The 20641-nt window shown below is 39.0% G+C and overlaps 1 protein-coding gene and 1 pseudogene across 1 annotated transcript; one reads left to right on the top strand and one right to left on the bottom strand.

Moving 5' to 3' along the window:
- Positions 1-648: 648 nt before the first annotated feature.
- On the bottom strand, positions 649-20129 carry FUNDC2 (FUN14 domain containing 2). The gene is made up of 5 exons (XM_036923554.2): positions 19902-20129; positions 16593-16743; positions 8662-8737; positions 4407-4538; positions 649-1808 (listed from the first exon to the last, which is right to left on the bottom strand). The coding sequence occupies exons 1-5, from the start codon at positions 20032-20034 to the stop codon at positions 1731-1733; spliced, it is 570 nt and encodes a 189-aa protein (XP_036779449.1). The 5' UTR covers positions 20035-20129; the 3' UTR covers positions 649-1730.
- LOC118931296 (60S ribosomal protein L12-like) lies at positions 9490-11554 on the top strand (annotated as a pseudogene).
- Positions 20130-20641: the final 512 nt, after the last annotated feature.

The following is a 20641-nucleotide window of genomic DNA, read 5'->3' on the forward strand; positions in this document are numbered from 1 at the left end:
CCACCGCTAAGAAGGAGGCCCAGTAAGTCACTGGACCTTGGGCACTGGACAAAAATATATGCCTTGCTACATAAACGAAAACCCTGCGTGCATGGACGCAGCTCACCAGCCCTGGTTCTTGTTTTGTATGAAAGGGTGGCAGCTGTTCTCTTGGGGAATATCTTGGCCCCACTTCCCCACTGGAAGCAAAGCTGCTGACAATAAAGCCTCATCAGTTAGAGGCTACCCTAAATGCCTGAGCCTACTTTACTGATGGTTCAGCTCAGTGGTAGCTACAATTTCCAAATTCAACGTCTCACTCCCAATATACGTTAAAAAGCAAAGATTTTAAAGGGAAGGTCTTAAAAAACATACACTTTACAAGGGATCATCTGCAAGTTTAAGAATTAAATCCAAGTTTTCTGCATCCTCAGAATGCACGGTCTCAAATAATTCTTTTCATCAGTCTCTTTTCCAGATGCATTTATATGAACTCATTATTCAGCTATTCAACAATTACTGAGTACCTATTAGGTGCTTGGGGTGAAACGTCCATAGGTTTCATGACCATGACAGAAGCCTTGCCCTCCAGAAGCAGAGCTTCTACATGAGGTTGCAGACATGGTAACAGGCCATTATAGCAAAATGTGCTAAGATTCTAAGCATATGTATGTACGTCTATAAACTTTTATTTTAAAAAATAATTCTAAGAGTTGGGGTCACTGTGAGACAGGAGATTACATTTGATAATGGAAATAATTTATTCCACACATGCTACTGCTACTGTTCTCAACTCTGAATGCCAAGAATGCTACCTTTTTAAAATTCTGGTTCAAACTGTTACATGTTTCATGCTAACTGGATAAAGAAATAATGGAATTGGCACAGCAGAGCTACGGTTACCCCTAATGTTTTGCAAAGAATACTTCATATTTCAAAGCTCAAAACCTTTTCTGTGAAATACAAATCCAAGAAATTCTTCCCTCTCTCAACTATAGTCACTTGTTTTGCCATAAATAAACCCTTTGGAAAACAGCCATGAGTTGCATTATCCCGTATGGCAGAAAACATTCCTGGATCATCTTAATGGCTCTAAATGATTCACTAATTTTGACCATCCAATGATGAATCTATTGGTTGGTTTCCCTCAAGACCTTCCCACCAAACACAATACCTTCAGCTCAGTACATATACTGTGATCACAAGTTCATCCCATATTCAGATATTTCAATTACAGTGCTTATGCTGCCATTTCTGTCAGAATAATTATAGCAGGTATAAATAGTATTGTATAATCTAAAACCAACTAAAAATGAAAGTAGACACCAAGATGCCAAAATCTTTCGTGCTTAAAGGCAAATGTATTCAGTTCCTTTCCATGCAGCACATAAGGTATCTATGCTTCTTTCTTTTCCAAATCAAGTTTTGGACAACCTTTGAGGATCTGCTCATCCTCTAAGGTGAGCCATATTGCACCATGTTCTGGTAACATCTTGTATGGGGGAAAGGAACATTCTTGCTGTCCTACAATTAGTCAGGTGGGGAGTACGGTGAGAGAAAAAACTAACGTGGGCTGTCTCTTCCACTGCCATCAAGCTCACAGTGGGGCCCTATCAACTTGTACCAACAGATGCCTATAGAAGCTGGGAGGAAGGCACAGGAGAACTGGAGGAAAGACTCGGTGTCCTATGATGGAGTAAAGAGGCTGCTGGTTGGAAAAACCAGGAATAATGGAAGTGCAGTCATTCTCCTTAGGATGCCATGCCAAGCAGAAAGCCTCCGAAAAACCCACCAGTCACTAGAACATTCTTCTTCACAAATGACACAACCTAGGAACAGAAGATAGCACAATGGATTATTTTGGTAAGGATATTATTATTAGGAATCATCTCTATTACCTATGCGATCTTAACAATGCTAATCCCCTAGTTGCTTGGTACTGTATACTTTACCCACAGGGCAGTGAAAGCCACGAGTCAGCTTACTTGTGAAAATGACAAATGAGGAGAATAAGACTATGAGGAGTCAAACAGGAAGCAGGATACAAATCAGGAGGTGAGACAATGGGTCTTTGGCAACGTGGTGGCAGGGTTGCTAGTGTGTAGTGATCAAATCTAAGAGATGTTTTTGAGATGGGACTTGTGACTAGATGACTGGCCATTTGCAGGATGAGGAGGAGAAATTAATGGCAACTCCTTGGATTGGTTTTAGTAATGTCCTTTAGAGAGCTAAAAAATCTGCCTGAGAGTTCACTCAGAGACAGGCAAGGACAGAGTTCACTGGGGCAGTTACAGGAAAAGGGGCAACTCTCATGGTTTTGCTCCTTCCACTCTCTCTGGTGGTAATGAAGGCTGCTCACTCAGAAGTCTCCCCAAATCTCTCCATCCATTCATCCTGTTTGTCCATCTATCCCCTTTCCCCCTTCTGAGACCTCCTCTCAAGAAGACGCTATGAATTCTCATTCTCACACTTCACCACATCAGAGGATGGTTTAAAATAAGGATATCTTAATCTCCTAAAGCTTCCCACCTCCAGCAGAAGTTCCCCTCATCTGAGGCTCGCAGCGTACACTTGGCATCCTTTGGCTCTCATGTCTGTGCTCTATCATAAGTGGGTCATGGGTCAGGCTCCCTTTCTCCCAAGTACAACCACCACCTTACAAAGTGTTTACTGGGACAACACATGCAGTATCCTAGCCTAATAATTTCTTGAAATAAACCGACTTCACCTCTCAACCATTTAAGCCACTCACACCCTGACTTCCCCCTGACCCTGTCTACTCTCCTGGCCTACCTCCTGGGACCCTCTAGTGTCCTCATTCTGACTGTGCCTATGTCTCCCTGCATCACTTACACTCCTCCCCACTTTTCCCTCTCGGTAAAGGACCACATTTCAGTACTAGAGGCATTGTCTTTTAACATCTCATCATCAGGGGGAATGAAAAAAATCATATAACTTCCTGAAACAATTGTTTTCATTCATTGTCTTTATTTTCTTAACTTGCTACAATCTGCTCTTTAACTCCACCACCCCACTAAAACTGTTCTCTACTGAAATCATCAATGACTCCTTTGTTGTTAAATACCAAACTTACCATCTATTTCTCTGCTTCCCAAATAAGACAATAGGCTCTGAGATGGCGAGCTGGCCACTATCTCTGGGGCCGGTGACAGTGACAGGCCACAAGTGGGAATACAAAAATATTTATGGAATGAACCAATTCCAAATCTTTTGCTTGGTTTAAAACAAGTTGCCTCTGTGAGTCAACACTTGGTTCTAATCAAATATTATTAGTATCACATACTTTTTATTATATATATTTCCTATATCATTAAAAAAGTTTTCAACCATTATTTATTGCTTTTGTAAACTGTCGTAAATAATGAAAAGTTTTGGTGAAATGAAAATAGTGTAACTTTCATTACCCTGAGCTTGAGGAGGAAAAGGGTGGAAGGGAGAGGACTATCTATGCCCCTAGGTCTGACAGATGCCACTTTCCACTCTGGGTAAAGGACCAGTTTAGACTGAGTTGCCACCATCCATGTCATGTTTAACCTAAGTTGTCCTAATATCACCTATTCTATTTGACTATATGACTTTTTCCTGTCACTGCTACTAAAGTGTGAATGCCTCAAGCACAAGGTCCATTTCAATTTATCTTGAAATCCCTCCTCTGCACTCATGCTGTCTCTGTTCTATGTGAATCCTGAACACCATGGCTCCAGGCTACAAATGGAGCAAGGCACCTTCTTGACACCTTTCTCACCAGTTCAGTACACTCATTTCTTTGGGGTATTTGACATATTTCTAACGGTAATAAAGAAGTAGCACAATACGTCCTTATAAAGTGGAAGGGTTTCTCCTGTCCCCAAATCCAGCTGACCACCTGTTTTTAAATAAAGTTTCACTAGCACAGCCACACCTATGGCTATTTTTGCACTATAAGGTATAGTTCAGTAGTTGTGACAGAGACCACATGGCCTACAAGGCTGATAATACTGACTATCTTGCCTGTTACAAAAAAATTTTGCCTACCTCTGGGTTAGACATTCCTTCTAGTTATGTATAGAACAAGTAAAGTATGGACATTTAAGAGATGTGTGTGTACAGAGACAAAATATGACTCAAAATCATACTGGCTGTATTATGATCTACGTCCTTATTATCCTCCCCACTTGTTGTGCTGCCCTTGTCCCTATAAGAGCTAATTCAAGGGATGATCAACCCCCACATATGCCTATGTATCACTCTGCACTCTCACCTACTGATAAAGGTCACCAAACACTTCAACTACCCAGATTTTAAACAATGCCTCTAAGGTGAAGACATTCCATCCAAGGCTGACATACCGGTACGTCTACCCCAGTTTTGTACACACAGAACTGTCTGTACCTCTCACACACTGCATGCGAACAAACAGGCCTCACCTCCTCTGCTTTGCTTTTGACCTCCGTGGGTATCTGGCTGCTCTTCCGGATCTTAAGCTGTTCCTTGGCTTTCTTCATGTCCTTCTCTACTCGCTGCCAGTCCACCTTGATGTACCCAGTATGGTTTGCAAGCTGTAGTTTCAACGATAGCAAGAAATAAAGCAACACAAGCTTGTTATTTGTTTTTGTCAGGATAAATCACTGAAGTACATTATCAAAAACTCTTCTGACTTTCCATGTTTGGAGACATTGCCATCCAGCTTAGTGTATGACAGTGACATTCACTCCATATCTACTCAGCATCTCCCCTACATGTCTGGCACCAGAAATCAGTAGACCAGCCTTCAATGACTGCTGACAACTTGTTTACTTTATAGTCTTACCCCCTCTACGAAGTTTTAAATTAGCTTACAAAATAAAGTGATAAAATGAAAATCAGAATTGGAAGTCAAGATGTAAGGTGAAGAAACAGATCTTACAGCCAACATAAATCTGAGTTTTTTGACAATGTGAACAGAGCAAGGCTGTCAGGTTGTAAGGCTGTTTCTCAGAAAGGAGTCTTCTAGGACATGACCACACAGAGACTTCTTGGGAGCAACTTCATATAAGGGATGTGCTTCTCCCAGTTGGCTGTAAGGTCCGTTTCTGTTTCTTCACCTTACAGTGTGAACAGGATAAAACGGATTCAAATATGTAGTTTCGGATGGACTAGTGTTATCCAAGGAATGAAGAGACTGATTATACAGCCCATCAATCAATCCTCCACCAACATCACCAAACAGTTTGATAAAGCATATCTACCTAGATATCTCAAAATATTTAAAAGTGACATTCTTTTCCCCTCTGGTAGCCTCCTACATTGTTGTTCTTCCTCTACTCTCTATTTTCGTTAATGGCACCACGAACTAAACAGTCACCCAAACCAGGCTGGAGAAAATATTTGCAATATATATTAATAATCAAGACAGTAATATTCATAGAAAGTGAAATTCTTCTAGAGATCAGTGAGAAAAGAAATCCACCTAAAAAATGGGTAAAGGCAACTCACAGAAGTGGCCAAATAAAAGGAAAAAGTTCAACTTCACAAGTAATGAAGGAAATTACAATTAAAATTAATGACCTACTATAACTTTTTTGTCAGATTGGAAACAATTAAGATTGAAAATATCCAGTGATGGTAAGGATGAGAGGAAACAGACACTTTTATCCACTCTTACTGAGTGTTAACTGGTTGCCTTTTAACCGAGCGACTTGGAATTATTTACCAACACTGAAACTGCGCATGACCCAAATGTCCTCCGCATGTGGCTGGATAAACAAATTGGGCCATGTTCACACAACAGGATATTATTGAGCACTAAAAAGAACAAATTTACTTACAGTAGCAACGTAGCTGATTCTCAAAAATTACATACTAAGCGAAGATTCAAAGCTTCACACCCCTTTACTCCACCCTATCTTTCCCACAGAATAGAATACACTGAATAGTTACTTGAGGGCTCTGCCAAGACAAAAAGCAGCTGATTGAAAAAGCCCAGAACTGGACATTTCCCATTTTTCCTCCAGTATTGTTTGACCTACATTTGAGGCAGGACTCAAATACCTCTGAGAGAATTCAACACACATAATATAAAAAGTCTCAGAAAAACAGAAATAGACAGGAAGCTTCAACTTGGTGAAAAGACTGTCACTTTTTGTAGACATGTTTGTCTATACAGTCAAAGAATTCAACAAAAAACCCCAAAAACTCTTAAATCTAAAATGTGAGTTTATCAAGATTGCAGAATACAAGATCAACACAAAAAATCAACTGTATTTCTATATGCTAGCAATTTAAACAACTGGAAATGGAAATAAGTTTTTTTGTTTACAATAGCTACAAAATAGTTAAATGCTAGGCATAAATCTAGACAAAAATCACACAGGATCTGTATGCTGAAAACTACAAAATACTGAAGAAAGAACTCAAAGACCAACCAAATAAATGGAGGCTCAGGCTATGTACATGGAATGGAAGACTCAAAGTAGAAATGATGTGCAATTCTCTCCAAACTAAGCTAGAGTTATTGCCATTCCAGTCCCAGCAGGGCAGTTTATAGATATAAATAAGCTGGTTCTAAAATGTGTATGGAAAGGCAAAGGAAACAGAAGAGCCAGTGATTTAAAAAAATAACAGAACTGGAGGAATCCTACTACCTGATTTTAAGACTTACTACAATCATTGAGTCCAATTGGGGGACAGCCTTAGGGCTTGGGTGAGTGCCCACGGAAAGCCACAAGCTCAGCTAAAGCTATAAGGTACCTAGGAATGAAACTGAACCACAAATGTACAAGATTTATATGGGGAAAAGAAGTAGAAATCTATGCAAAGAAATTAGGGGAGACCTAGATAGATAGAAAGAACATGTTCACAGACAGGTGACTTGCTATCACAAATGGTATTAATTCTTCCCAAATTTATCTGTATGGTTCCCATGCAATTCTAATCATAAATGAATTTTTGAAAGTAATTGACAAACTTGTCCTAAAATTTACATGGACAAGCATAAGTACAAAAGCAATCACAACACTCCTGAAGAGCACACTTACCAAGTATTAAGGCTTAGTAAAGGTAGAAAGTTGACCAGTAGAACAGAATAGAAAAACTAGAATCCAATCCACACACACATGAATTTTGATATATGATAAAGGCAGTGTTATAAACACTGGGAAAAGGAAGACTTCCTCACTAAATGCTGCTGGAACAATTACCAACATGCAGGAAAGGACAATGGATCCTATGTCAAACCATAACCCCTGATCTCCAAACATCATGCCTAACCCCCACCTTCATCCCTCCCTGCACTCCTTGAAAATCTGACCCACGCAATGCCAGAATCCTATTTTGAGGGTCTCTCCTGGAGACACTTCCAATACCAATTGCTTCTGTCAGTCAGGGCCCCAAAAAGAAACAAACGGTACCCTCAGATAAGACATTTTATAATGCATATAAATATCGAATCACTATGTTGTATACCTGAAACTAATATTTTTATGTTAATTATACTTCAATTTAAAAAGTTTGAGGTGAAAAAAAAGATATTTCAAAGCAACTGTCAAGACTCACTGCAGGGTGTAGGGCAGGGGACACTGTACCTCTGCCTGAAGGAGTAAGAGGAAGGAGACAGAAATGTGGGGGGACCCCAACTTGCAGGGACTCAGACCTCCAAGAGACAGAGAGAGGCCCAGCCATCCCAGACCCACCCCAGCCCTCTGCTCATCCAGCTCGTCACCTCCTGCCTGCAATTACGGGAGACTCCCCAGCCACAAGCACCCACCTTAACCCTCCCCAAATTCCCAACCCATGGAAACTGTGAGAGAGAAAAAAAATAATGGTTACTTTCGAGCATTAAGTATTGAGGGAATCTGTTGTGCAGCAATACTATATTCAACCCAGCCCCAGCCAGCCAGTCACCAGCCTTCTTCCACACATTTAATTTTCAGCCAACCCATCTGGGAGACTCACTCCAATTACAGTTCTAATGTAGAACTTATCTTGCTAAAATGAGAACTGCCAACTGTGAGAGGAGACAAATGGCTATGAATTCAGGGACCAGGGCTCCACAAGAGCAGTAGTTCTCAGCTCCGCTGCACATTAAAATCACCTTGAGAATCAACTACACTCCAATGTGTAAACATGCCTACCACCTATGAGATAAGAAAAGGGGGTCAGGCCCCAAGCATCAAGTGTTTTTTTAAAATGCCCAGGTGATTCCAATGTGGAGTCAAGTCTGCAAACCAAGGCTACATTGCAGCCTCAGAGAACCAGTGACTCTGAAATAAAAGCCAGGCCAAACAGACAGCAGAAGACATCTGACTGTACTATCATCAAGCCCTCATTTATTACTGACCACTCTGGGATCGATGTCCTCTATGTAAAAGCTGCCTATATTAGTGTACAAAAATAAATCACAGCACAGGGCACTTGTATTACACTTTGTATTTTTGAATCACATCTGCTTAATATTTCAACTGTCTTAAAAACCCTGAAAGGAGCTTTAATAAGGCATATGTACTTGTGTACCCATGATACAAATAACAAAATAAAATGTGACTAGTAACTGACAAAGTTGGATTCAAATGGTCACTAGCAATTTCAAATACTACATGAAAGCAAATTCCAGTGGAATATAGCCAGGATCTAACAGCTCCTCACACCACATTCCTAATAGGCAAATGGAATTTCCAAACATTTAGGAGTATTTCACATACAGACCTGAAGGAGAAAGAATCCACCTCCCACAGCTGTTGCAGCCAACTTTCCAACCTTCTGGAATATGAAACCTGTGCACCTACAAAAATCAAACCGACATCAGATAGATTGACAAGCTGTCAGATACACATGAACACGCACTTCTAACAGTGTTTAAATCCTCCTTACCTTGGGATGATCAGTTCCTTCCTACTCCATACATAAAGCCAGTCCCCAAGGGGAACATGACATAAGGCAACAGCAGAGGCTCTGAACTCCGGAAGGCCCTGACTCAAATTCTGCCTCTACCATTTACTAATTTTGTGGTCTTGAGAAAATCCCTTAAAACTCCTGGACTGTGTTTTTAAAAGATGACTCTGGCTACATTGTAGACACAGACTAAAGGAGGAAAGGATAAAGGCAGAGGCTCTAGTTTGGAGCAGTCTGGAAGAGAAATGCTGATGGGCCAAAATAAGGTAGTAGGATAGAGATGATGATGAGGGAGCAGCCCTGAGAACTGTGAAGCAAGTAAATAAAATAGGCCTAAGTTTGAGGACACGGTGGTTACAAGGGATAAGGGACAGCAGGAATCTGACCAGAACAACTAGGCAGTGTGGTTGTATTTTTTTACAATACGGAAACAAGGAAGAGCAACAGACGAAAAGGAAGGGAAGGGGATGGAAGGAGATAAAACTATTTTGAATATGTTGAATGTGAAATGTTCATGTGATATCTGACTGGCTACATCTAGTGGCCAATTTAATTAGTTATTTGATTTGTGTCTTTATTATTGTCTATCTCCCTTCCCAAACCCTGTTCCACAGGGCAGAGATTCATTTTCTTCATTGCTATATGGAAATACGCTGTAATTATTAACAATTGTTGAAAATGTCCTTCCCTTTGCTCTGTTCCCCTTCACAGCGAAACTACTTATGGTTTGTCTAGTCGTCTATTTGTCTCCTCTGCCCATTCTCTCAAAGCCACTCTAAGCAGGCTTTTGGTCCCATGACTTAAAGGAAACAAGTGTTTTCAACAAAGTTACCAATGATCTTGACGTTACCACATGCTAATGTTCATTTCTTAGCCTTCATCTCAGTTGTCCTATCAGCAGCTCTGACAGTCAATTGCTCTCCTGGAAATAACTTTTGAAATACCATTCTCTCTTGGTTTTCTTCATATCTCACTAGCCATTCCACTCAGACTCTCTTGCTGACTCCTCATCTTCCTAACCTCTAAATACTGGACTGCTCCAAGGCTCAGTTACCTTTTCTCTACATATACTTCATAGATGTTTTCATCTGGTTCTATGGGTTTAAATGACATCTTCTCTGCCCTAATTTTCTACCTCTCACCCCTTGATACATTTCAGCTCAGTAGAAGAAAGAACTACATATATAACAATTGTGGAGGACATCACAAGGTTTTTAAATGTTTGTGAACAAAAGTTAGGTATATCTCAGAAGGGACTAAAGTGGAAGGGTAGGAGGACTAGTAAATAAACAATAAGGACTTAATTCTTAAATCTGATCATAAGCTGAAGTAAATTGCCTGTACTTTATATACACTGGCCCTAAGTCCCTTATATGAAGTTATTAACTGACATTTTTCAGCTAAGATTGTTTAATCAGTAATATATGCAACCAACTGTGTCATTACCTAGCCATTTTTTCTCCCATCTTTTTTTCAAAAACCAAAAGTCACGGATAAGGGTGTTTTTCTCCTCCAAAGAAATTTGGGGGGAAAATGAAGTATATTTAAACTCTAGTAATTTTTCCCTCAGTCTGTCTTTAAAATTAGGTGCAATTTTCTTTGGTCATCTTGAATTCAGGTTCATTCATGCTGCCTAAGTTGATCCCAAAAAGATCAAGGTCAGATACCTGAGGTGCACTGGTTGGTAAGTTGGTGCCAGGTCTTCCCTGGCCCCCAGGATTGGCTCCCTGGGTCTGTCTCCCCAAAATGTTGGTGATGACATCCAACCGGTGCTTGGAAGGTTCTGAGGATTACAGTGAAACTGACCACTCAGAACAGATAGGCCCAGACTGAGGTGGTGCCTTCTGCCTCTGCCCTGATCATCAGAACCTTCAAGGAGCCACCAAGAGACAAGGAGAAGCAGAAAAACATTAAGCACAGCGGAAGTATCACTTTTGATGAAAAATTGTAAATATTGCCCAACAGATGAGGCACTGATCTTTAGCAAGAGAACATTCTGGAACCATTAAAGAGATCCTGGGGACTGCCCAGTCTGTAGGCTGCAATGTTGATGGCTGTCACTCTCATGGCATCATAGATGACATCAACAGTGGTGCAGTGGAATGCCCACCTAGTTAAGCACTACAAAGGAAAATTTTTCAATAAAGGACCACTTGATAACCAAAAAAAAGTTATTACGACTATATCCCATATGTTCAAGAATCTAGAGGAAAGACTGTACATAATAAGTAGACAAGGAACATATTTTAAAGTATCAAATCAAATGTCTAGAGATGAAAATAACAATGTCTGAGATGAAAACTACACATGATGGAACTAACAACAAAAGTTAGATACTATTGAAGAAAACAGTAGTGAACGTCATGACTAATAATAAAAACTATCAAAAATGAGATTGGAAAAAAGAGTGAAAAGCATGAAAATAAGGTCGTAATACTGAACTATAGTTATGCATTGGGGAAAACTGGAGGAATGGTAGACAGGGTCTCCAGATACTTTTCTAACAAATACTTGTGAATCTAGTTATTTAAAAATATAAAGTTAAAAAAAAATAAACAGTATCAATGAACTATGGGAAAACTTCAAGTGGTATTATATGTGTGACTGAAATTGCTGAAGGAAAAAAAATATATGAAGAAATAATGAGAAAAATATTCCAAATTTGATGAAAACCATAAATCCACACATCTAAAAAGTTCAATGAACTCAAAGCATAAGAAACATGGAAAAAAACCCCTACACCTAGGCACAACATATTCAAACTGCATAAAAGAAATGATAAAGAGAAAAATCTTAAAAGCAGCCTGAAAAGGGGAAAAGGGACATTAGATACAGAGGTATAAAATTGAAATAGCACATTTCTCATAGAAAATAACATGAAAAAAGATAATGGAATAACATTTTAAAGTACTGGGAAGAAAATACCCTGTCAAGCTATAATTCTATACCCAGTGAAAATATCTTTCAAAAACAAAAAAGAAATAAAGACCTTTCTCAGATACACAAATGCTGAAAAATAAATCACCAGCAGACTACCAGCAAAAAAAAAGTTAAAAGAGAAGTCTTTCAGGCATTAGCGAATGATACCAGATGGAAATCTGGATCCACACAAAGGCATGAAGAGCACAAGAAATAAACTGTAAGGGTAAATATGGAAGGTCTCATTCTTATTTAAAAATATAAGAATTCAGTATTTAATGGGAAAATAAGAATATACTATGAATTTCTAACACATGTAAAAGTAAACTATATGACAATGAAAACAAATTGCCCACATCACCAGTCATTAGGGAAATGCAAATCAAAACCACGGTGACATCACTTCACACCAAGATGGCTATAGTAATTAAAAAAAGAAAATATGTGCGTTTGTGAGATGCAGAGAAACTGGAACCCTTGTACATTGCTTATGGAAAAGTAAAATGGTTCAGCTGCTGTGGAAAACAGTTAAGTGATTCCTAAAAAGTTAAACATAGAATTACCATATGACCCAGGATTTCCCCTCCTAAAAAAACAACAGGTACTTAAATACTTGTATACAAATGTTCATAGCAGCACTATTCACAATAGTCAAAAAGTGACAACAATCCAAATGTTCACCAATGGATAAATGAATAAACAAATTGTGTGTATATACACACTCAAACACTACTAAAAGGAATGAAGTCCTGATACATACTACAAAGTGGATGCTCAAAAGCATTATGCTAAGTGAAAGAAGCCAGACACACAAGGTCAAGTATTACATGATTCAATGTAAAATATTGAGAACAGGTATATCCCTAGTGACAGAAAGCAGATGACTGGTGGGTGCCAGGGGCCCAGGAAAGGGGGAAATGGGGAGTGATTGCTCATGAGTATGGGGTTTTATTTTGAGATGATAAAAATATTTTGAACCTAAATAGAGGTGGTGGTCGCACAACACTATGAAGGTACTAAATGCCACTGATTATATACTTAAAATGGTTGCTTTTATGTTATGTGAATTTCACCTCAAATATATATATATATGCATAATGTATGTATTTATATTATACATACATATATCTATGTATACATACACACACACACACATATATTTGATCCAAACGAAACAAAGAACAGATAGAATACCAAGATGGTAAATTTGCACCCAGTAATAGCAAAAATAAAGTTAAATGTGAATAGTCTAAGCACCCTAATTTAAAGGAAGAGATAGTCAAATTGGATTAAAAAAACAAAGACCCACCTAAATGCTGCCTACAAAAAGGTCACTTTAAACACAAAGACTCCACTTTCCTAAACTCTGCCCCATGTACCTCTTCCCTTGGTTGATTTTAATCTGTATCCTTTTGCTGAAAAAAATAGTAACCATGAGTATACCAGCTCTCAGTGAGCTTCGCGAATCCTAGGGAATTATCAAACATGAGGGTGATCCTGGGGACCCCTGAACTCTACAAACTAGTATGTGACTTTGGCAAAGACGGTGGTACACAAGATCAATACACAAAAATCAATTGTTTCTGTATATAAGCAATGAACAATGAGAAACTGAAATTTAAAACTAGCATTTACAATAGCATCAAAAATATGAAATGCTTAGGGATAAATGTGATGTAAGACATACAAGATCTACAAAGCATTGCTGAGAGAAATTAAAAGAAACCTCAACAATGGAGAGACAAACCATGTTTATATATCACTGCAATCCCAGTCAAAATCTCATCAGGCTTTTTGTAGAAACTGGCAACAAGTTGATATTCTAAACTTCATCTGAAAATACTAAGCACCTAGAAAACTCAAATCAAAATCAACTTCAACAAAGAGAAAACAAAGTTGTAATAAAATTTACACTACCTGATTTCATAAATTCTTATAAAGTTACAATAACCAGAAGAGTGTGATATTGGCACCAAGATAGACAAATCAACATGGATCATGGACCTAGATGCAAAATCTAAACCTATACATCATCTACAAGAAAATCTTGGTGACACTGAGTTAGGCAAATACTCTTAGATATGACACCAAAAGGTACAGCTATAAAAGAGAGAGTTGATAAATTACACTTCAAGATTAAGAACTTCTGCTCTTTTGAAGATACTGCCAAGATACTAAAAAGCTAGAAAGTAGAAGAATGTATTTTCAAATCACACATCTAACACCTGTAACCAGAGTATATAAAGAACTCTCACAACTCAGTAATGAGAGAAAAACCAATATCCCAATAAAAATATGGAGAAATGATTTGAACAAATACCTTCTCAAAGATATATGGATAGCAAAAGTAAGCCCATGAAAAGATGCTAACACCATTAGTCATTAGGAAAATGTAAATTAAAACCATAATGAGATATCAGTTCATACCCACCAGGATGGTTGCAATCAAAAAGACATCATGCCAAGTGTGAGGACATGGAGAAACTGGAGCCCTCATACCTTGCTGGTGAGATGTAAAATAGTACAGATGCTTTAGAAAACCGTTTGACAGGTTCTCAAGAAATTAAAGCATACACCTACCTGACCAACCAATACTATTCCTAGGTATTGCCCAAAATAAATGAGAGTGTCTATTTATTCGAAGACTTGTACACAAATGCCCACAGCAGTTTTAGCCCCAAAGTGGAAACAAACCAATATCCATCGAAGGTGAATGGGTAAACGAACTGTCTCATCCATATACTACTGAGCAATAAAAAGGAACAAACTAGTGATACAAAAAACTGCACAGATGAACCTTGAAATTAGTATGCTAAGTGAAAGAAAAGTCAGACAGAAAATAATACACACAAAAACGAATTCCATTTATGTATAATTTTAGAAGACACAAAGTAATCTCTAGCGATAGAAAGCAGATCAGTGGTTGGGATTATAAAGAAGTACAAAGAAACTTTTAGGGTGATGGAAATGTCATCTTGATTGTGGTGATGGTTTATGGGTATGCATGTCAACACTTACCAAATTGTATACTTCAAATAAGTACAGTTTATGACATGCCAATTTATTTATTAAACTGTTAAAAAAATTAGAAATAAAGAAAATAGCCAAAAAGTTCCTGAAGAATATGGCAGTCTCTCTCTCATTCACACACACACTCACACACATACCCTGACATACAGCAGAGGCAGTGCAGCAGGTGGAGAAAGGATAGCTTTTGCAATAAACTGAGCTGGGACAACTGGGTATTTCACATGGAAAAAAAAAATTTACCACACAATAAACACAGAAAACAATTCTGGTTGAATTTATAAATCTCAGCATGAAGATAAAACAATAAAGTTCTAGCACATGGGGTAGGCAAATATTACTTAAGTATGACATAAAAATTACTACCATTAAGGTAAAGATTGATAAAATTGACTATATTAAAAACAAGATCAGTTCAACAAAAGATACCAGAAGGCAAATAAAAAGAGAATTACAGAATGCAGAATAAGTGAAAGTAACTGCAATACATACAACCAAGGACTCATATTCGCAATATATAAAGAGCTCTTATAAAAAGAATAACTAAATAGAAAAATTACAAAACATCAGAATGGACTTCATCAAAGAGGAGATCCAAATGGTGAACATATGTAAAAATTGCTATATTTCACAACTACTCAGGGAAATGTAAATCAAAACCACCTATCACTATCTATTAGACTCGCAAAAATTTAACAGTCTGGCAAAATCAAGTGCTGGCAAGAATGCAGATAAGGAACACTCATTCATCATTGTTGGGAGGGTAAACTGTTAAGACCACTTTTGGAAAGCAGTTTGACATTATCTCCTGACGTTGAAGATAGTTAATACCATGATCTGGCAATTCAACTCCTAAGTATAGACCCTACAGAAATGTGTGTTCATACACAACAGGAAATTTGTACAAGAGTATTCATATCAGCATTGTTTAAATTAGCCAAAAATTGAAACTCAAATGTTTCAGCTTAGATGAATATACTGTAGCATATTCATACAACTGGATTCTAAATACAAATGAAAATGAAGAAAGTACAACTATACACAATGTGGTTAAATATACAAAACAGGCTGAGCAAAATATGAAAGACCTAAAAGAATACACATGACTGTATTTATTTAAAGTTCAAAACTAGGTAAACTACAGTATATTAGTTAGTGACAGAACTGGTACTGTAACTACAAAGAAAAGCAAGGAAATAATTCTGTAACCATCAGGACCTTTATCTGGAGTTTTTGAGGTGCAAGCTACATTTTTTTAACTTAGGTGGCTGTTACAGAGGGGTTTCCTCTATATGTAGTCATTCAAATGTGCATATATTATATGCACTATTCTGTATTTACATTGTATTGTACAATAAAATTTTTCAAATGCAAGAGGTAGGGCTTATGAGATTAATGGATTAGCTATTCACTTACTAAATTTGCTAATAAAACTTCCTGAATTTATTACAAATGAAGCCATAAGCTGTGTCACATTAAGGAAGTTATCATCTAACACAGCTAATAAGTGGCTAGCTCCTTATTCTACCACTTTCTAGCTTTAAGACCCTAGGCAACTGAACCTTTCTGAGCCTTAGTTTCTACAAAATGAGGATAGATAATAACAGTACCAATTTCAGAGTTGTTGTGAGAAGGAAATGAGTTATGTGTATAAATACTTCAAACAGTACTTAGCATGCAGTAAATACAATATGTAGTAAGTGATTAACTTCACAAAAGTCAAGGTGTTTTCATTGGTTAAAGGAGATGGTTCTACAACCATGCAATAAAAAGACCCTGGACATCTTTCCCGTCCTTACCATCCAGTGACACCTCCAATTAACAGCTGCGTTGCCACACTGTACTTTTCGGCTGAGGGCCCAGATTCCTGCCCAAACAGCTTGCGCCACCACGGTTGCCTTTTAGTAAATTCTGCAAGGTCCAGTGACTCAAAATTTCCCTCAAAGTTGCCTATAAGAATTAAGATACTGAGTAAGAAAATAGTTGCTTTGATAATAAATCACCACCATTTCTAATTAGATGAAGAGATTTTTATGAAATCAGAGACAATTGTAGTAAAAATGTCCAATCATTCTATTTTAAATAGTAAATTAACTCTGAAATTCTGACTAGAAATTGAGTGAAATTTCATTCATTGGTGAATGAATAAAAGTGAAAATCAGACTAAAATCAACAAATAATATCTCTATTAGAGAAAAAATCTAGACAATTTAGAATTAGTACTCTAGTTCTTCCTCTCAAATTTAAAAACAACCAAAATGACCTAGTAAAAGATCCTACTAATACTTAATAATGCATCCAAAATAAAATGGACTTTCTTCATTTGCCTCTCCTTTTCAGGAGTAACTCAAAGTATTCAGTAGCCCACAAATTCACAATTCTCACTATATGTGGGTCTTTGGTGATAATAAAGATAAGAGGTAACGTTTAATTGGGCTCTTACTATTTACCATGTACTAGGCAATTAACATGTATATCCAATTAAATCCACAGAATAAGGTACTGTTTATTAACTCCATTTTGTAATTAAGAAATGGAGGCCCAGAGGTTACATGATTTGACCAAGAACAGAAAAAGAGTTAACAAAATGTCTAATCCCTTTCTCTGTAGGGAGATAACATAGGGATAAATTTAGTGAAAAACATACAAGACCTCAACACTGCAGAGAGAAACTGAAGATGACCTAAATTAATGGGAATACATACTATATATTTTGCAAGAGAATATTTTAAAATGTTCATTCTCTCCATATTGACGTATAGACTCAATGCAATCTCAATCAAAAAGTAGGTTTTTACTGAGAAATCGACAAGTTGGTTCTAAAATTTATATGGAGGTGCAAAGGACCTAGAGTAGCGTTCCAGTTACTATGGCTATACAACAACTTACCCGAAAACTTCATGGAGCAATACAATCATTTATTATACTCTCAGACTCTGTGGATCAGGAATTCAGACAGGGTACAGCATTAGAGTTCATCTATGTTACATGATGTCTGAAGCTTCAGCTGAAAGGCTCCCAGGCAGGGGTCTGGAATCATTTACTATAGCCACACATACGTAGGCTAGTCTGGGCTTCCTTACAGAATGGTGGCTAGGTTCAAGGGTGCCTGTCCCAAGGGAAGGAGTGAGAAACTGAGGGAAGGAGGGAGCTCAAGGGCTAGGCAGAGGCTGTATTACCATTTAAGACTTAGCCTGAGAAGCCAGGCAGTGTTACTTCCACGGCATTCTTTGGAGCAGTCACACACTCCCACTGAGATTCAAGAAGAAAGACAGACTCCGTCATTCAGTGAGAGGAATGTCAAAGTCACACTGAAAAAAGAGCATGTGGAATGGGAGACATTGTGGCAATCATTCAGGAAAATACAATGGGCCACAAGTGGCCAAAACAACACTGGGGGAAAAAAATATAAAGTTCAAAGAATTTCAAGACTTCTTATAAAGCCACAGTACAATATGGGCAACTAATTTCAAGACTTATAGAGCTATCACATTTCCCACACTGTAGAACTGACCTAAGGATACACAAATATATCAATGGAAGAGAATACAGTCCAGAAGTAGATCTATGCATTCAGCCATTTGATTTTCAATAACATGGCAACAAGGAAATTCAATGAGGAAACTAAATCTGTTCAACAAATTGTGTTAGAACTATTAGGCATCTGTACTTAAGAAAAATAACCTTAATTCCTACCTTACACCATACACAAAATACAACTCAACATGGATCATAGATTCCAATTTAGCATAACAAAAATATGAATGTCTGAGGAATTGGGCCTTCTATGGCCTCGCAAATAGTTAAATGAAAGTGCTTTTTCTAATGTAACAAGAGAACATTGCTGCTGTGTCAAAGAACTTCTCTCCCTAAAAATAATCACTGAAAACAAGAATGAGTTTTAATATAATTTTACCAAGTCTGTTAGCTCAATAGGGGGGCTCCAGTCTAAAAGGGGATCAAATTAGACACCTTTAGTTCACCCAACTTTAACATTTGGCAATGATAAGTATTATGTAGACAAAAAAGTGTGTCTCATGGGCCCAGGAAATCAATGACAGTATCATGTGATCATCAGTATGATTAAGACTGAAATTCATGAGGTCAATCTCAAAATTTCTCACAGCCATTACCTAGGTGAGAATATCTGATTAACCTGTACATTTTAAGTGAATAAGGGCACTCTGCTCTGCAGGAAAATAATTACTTGGTGCATTCCAACCCTTTACCATCACCAGCATACAGCGATATGCGGGTTAATGTTTAACTGGCTGTGGGGGGTGGTATTTGTAGTGGCTATCAATTTCCACAATATACTCACTAATCCTGAGCGTGACATCACTGAATTGTGACATCACTGAACTCACAGCGGAGAAGAGATGCACAGTAGCGCACCGTATTGTTATTTCTGCAACACAGACATAATAGACCTAAGTAATCTAAAGAGCACAAATAACAGTAAAGCATGGCAAATAGTAAGTGATGGGTTGAATGTTTTCACTGCCTTTGTTTTTAACCTAATTTATGTAATTTCAAATTTATGTAGTTGTATTTTCAACGACGGCTGTTTATGGGATCTTGTGGGCCAGCACTGAACTGAATATATTCTGAAGCTCTCAAATTAGTAGGGTAAGAGGTAGTCGTGCTCCACTGCACATTACATTATGGGGAATCTTCCTTTGACTACTCTAACTAAATAAAAGACTATTTCAAAGTACGGTCACATGTGAACTACTCTTTCAAAACCATCAACAGCACAAGAGGCGCCTGGCACACAGAACGAACCCTCGTCAGGTGCTTGAGACTAACGTCCAAAGGAACAGAGCCAGAAGCGCCACAGGGCTTCCGAGAACAAGGACGGAAGGTCTCCGGGCTCGGGCTGATGGGGGCGGTGCCGGAAGGCTGCGTGAGCCCGACCGGAGGCAACATCCCGGAGCAGCTGGGCCCCAGCCTGGCACCTGACCTTGGCTGAACCCTGGGCGCCACTGAGTTGCTTGGGCTCCCTGGAGAGCTGGTCCGGGACTGGCAGGCGAGGAGCCTTACCCCTCTGGGAACTCGGGAAGGCGGCTCCCCGCGGCGGCGGCGGCGGCGCGCACTCCCGTCCTTACCTTGACTGGACGCAGCCATTTCGGCGAGCTCGTCTCGCGATGACACCCGCAGGGCCGCGGCGCAGTAGGACCCTGAGTGGCGCGCTGTTGTCGCCACAAGCTGGCTTCCGGCACGTGGGGCAGATGTTTCCATTCCCAGGCCGCAGCGGAAGAGGGCGGGCTGGGCTAGCGGCGGTCGCTCCCCTCCCCCGCGCGCAGCTGCGTCACAAGGCCCGGAAGGCGTTGTCCCAAGCCCCGCGGCTCCGCCCCGCAGACGCGCCGAGATGCGCGTGCGCAGAAAGCTGTCCGGTCCACCGAGATGCGCGTGAGCAAAAAGCCTGCCCCGGCGGATCTGTTCTGCTGCCCTGGATAGCAGGTGCGCTCGCTGATCACCTAGGAGAGACTTCTAGGACTCTGCGGTGGTACGGCACTTTCCTAGTAATGATTATTTTACCCATTACTTTGCTAAAAATAAAGTAAGCTTGTGTTTTCGTTCATGTAAACATCCAACAGATACTTACCAGTGCCTGCCATGTGCCCAAAGATGTTCTACTGGAGTTGTTAGGCAGAAAGACGGACATGGGCGGGAAGGAAAGACGGTGGGGCTCACCAAGAACTCCAGGGAGTTAATCGGATGAAGCCCGAGAGCCACAGATAACTCAGAGTTAATTAAATGAAGCCACAAGGGCAGAGAGTAACCTGAAGAGCACAGACAGGCACTCCCCACATGACAAAAATTCCCCAGTTAAAAAGTGTCCGAG

This window comes from Manis pentadactyla, chromosome X (assembly GCF_030020395.1).
Source record: "Manis pentadactyla isolate mManPen7 chromosome X, mManPen7.hap1, whole genome shotgun sequence".
NCBI classification, from domain to species: domain Eukaryota; kingdom Metazoa; phylum Chordata; class Mammalia; order Pholidota; family Manidae; genus Manis; species Manis pentadactyla.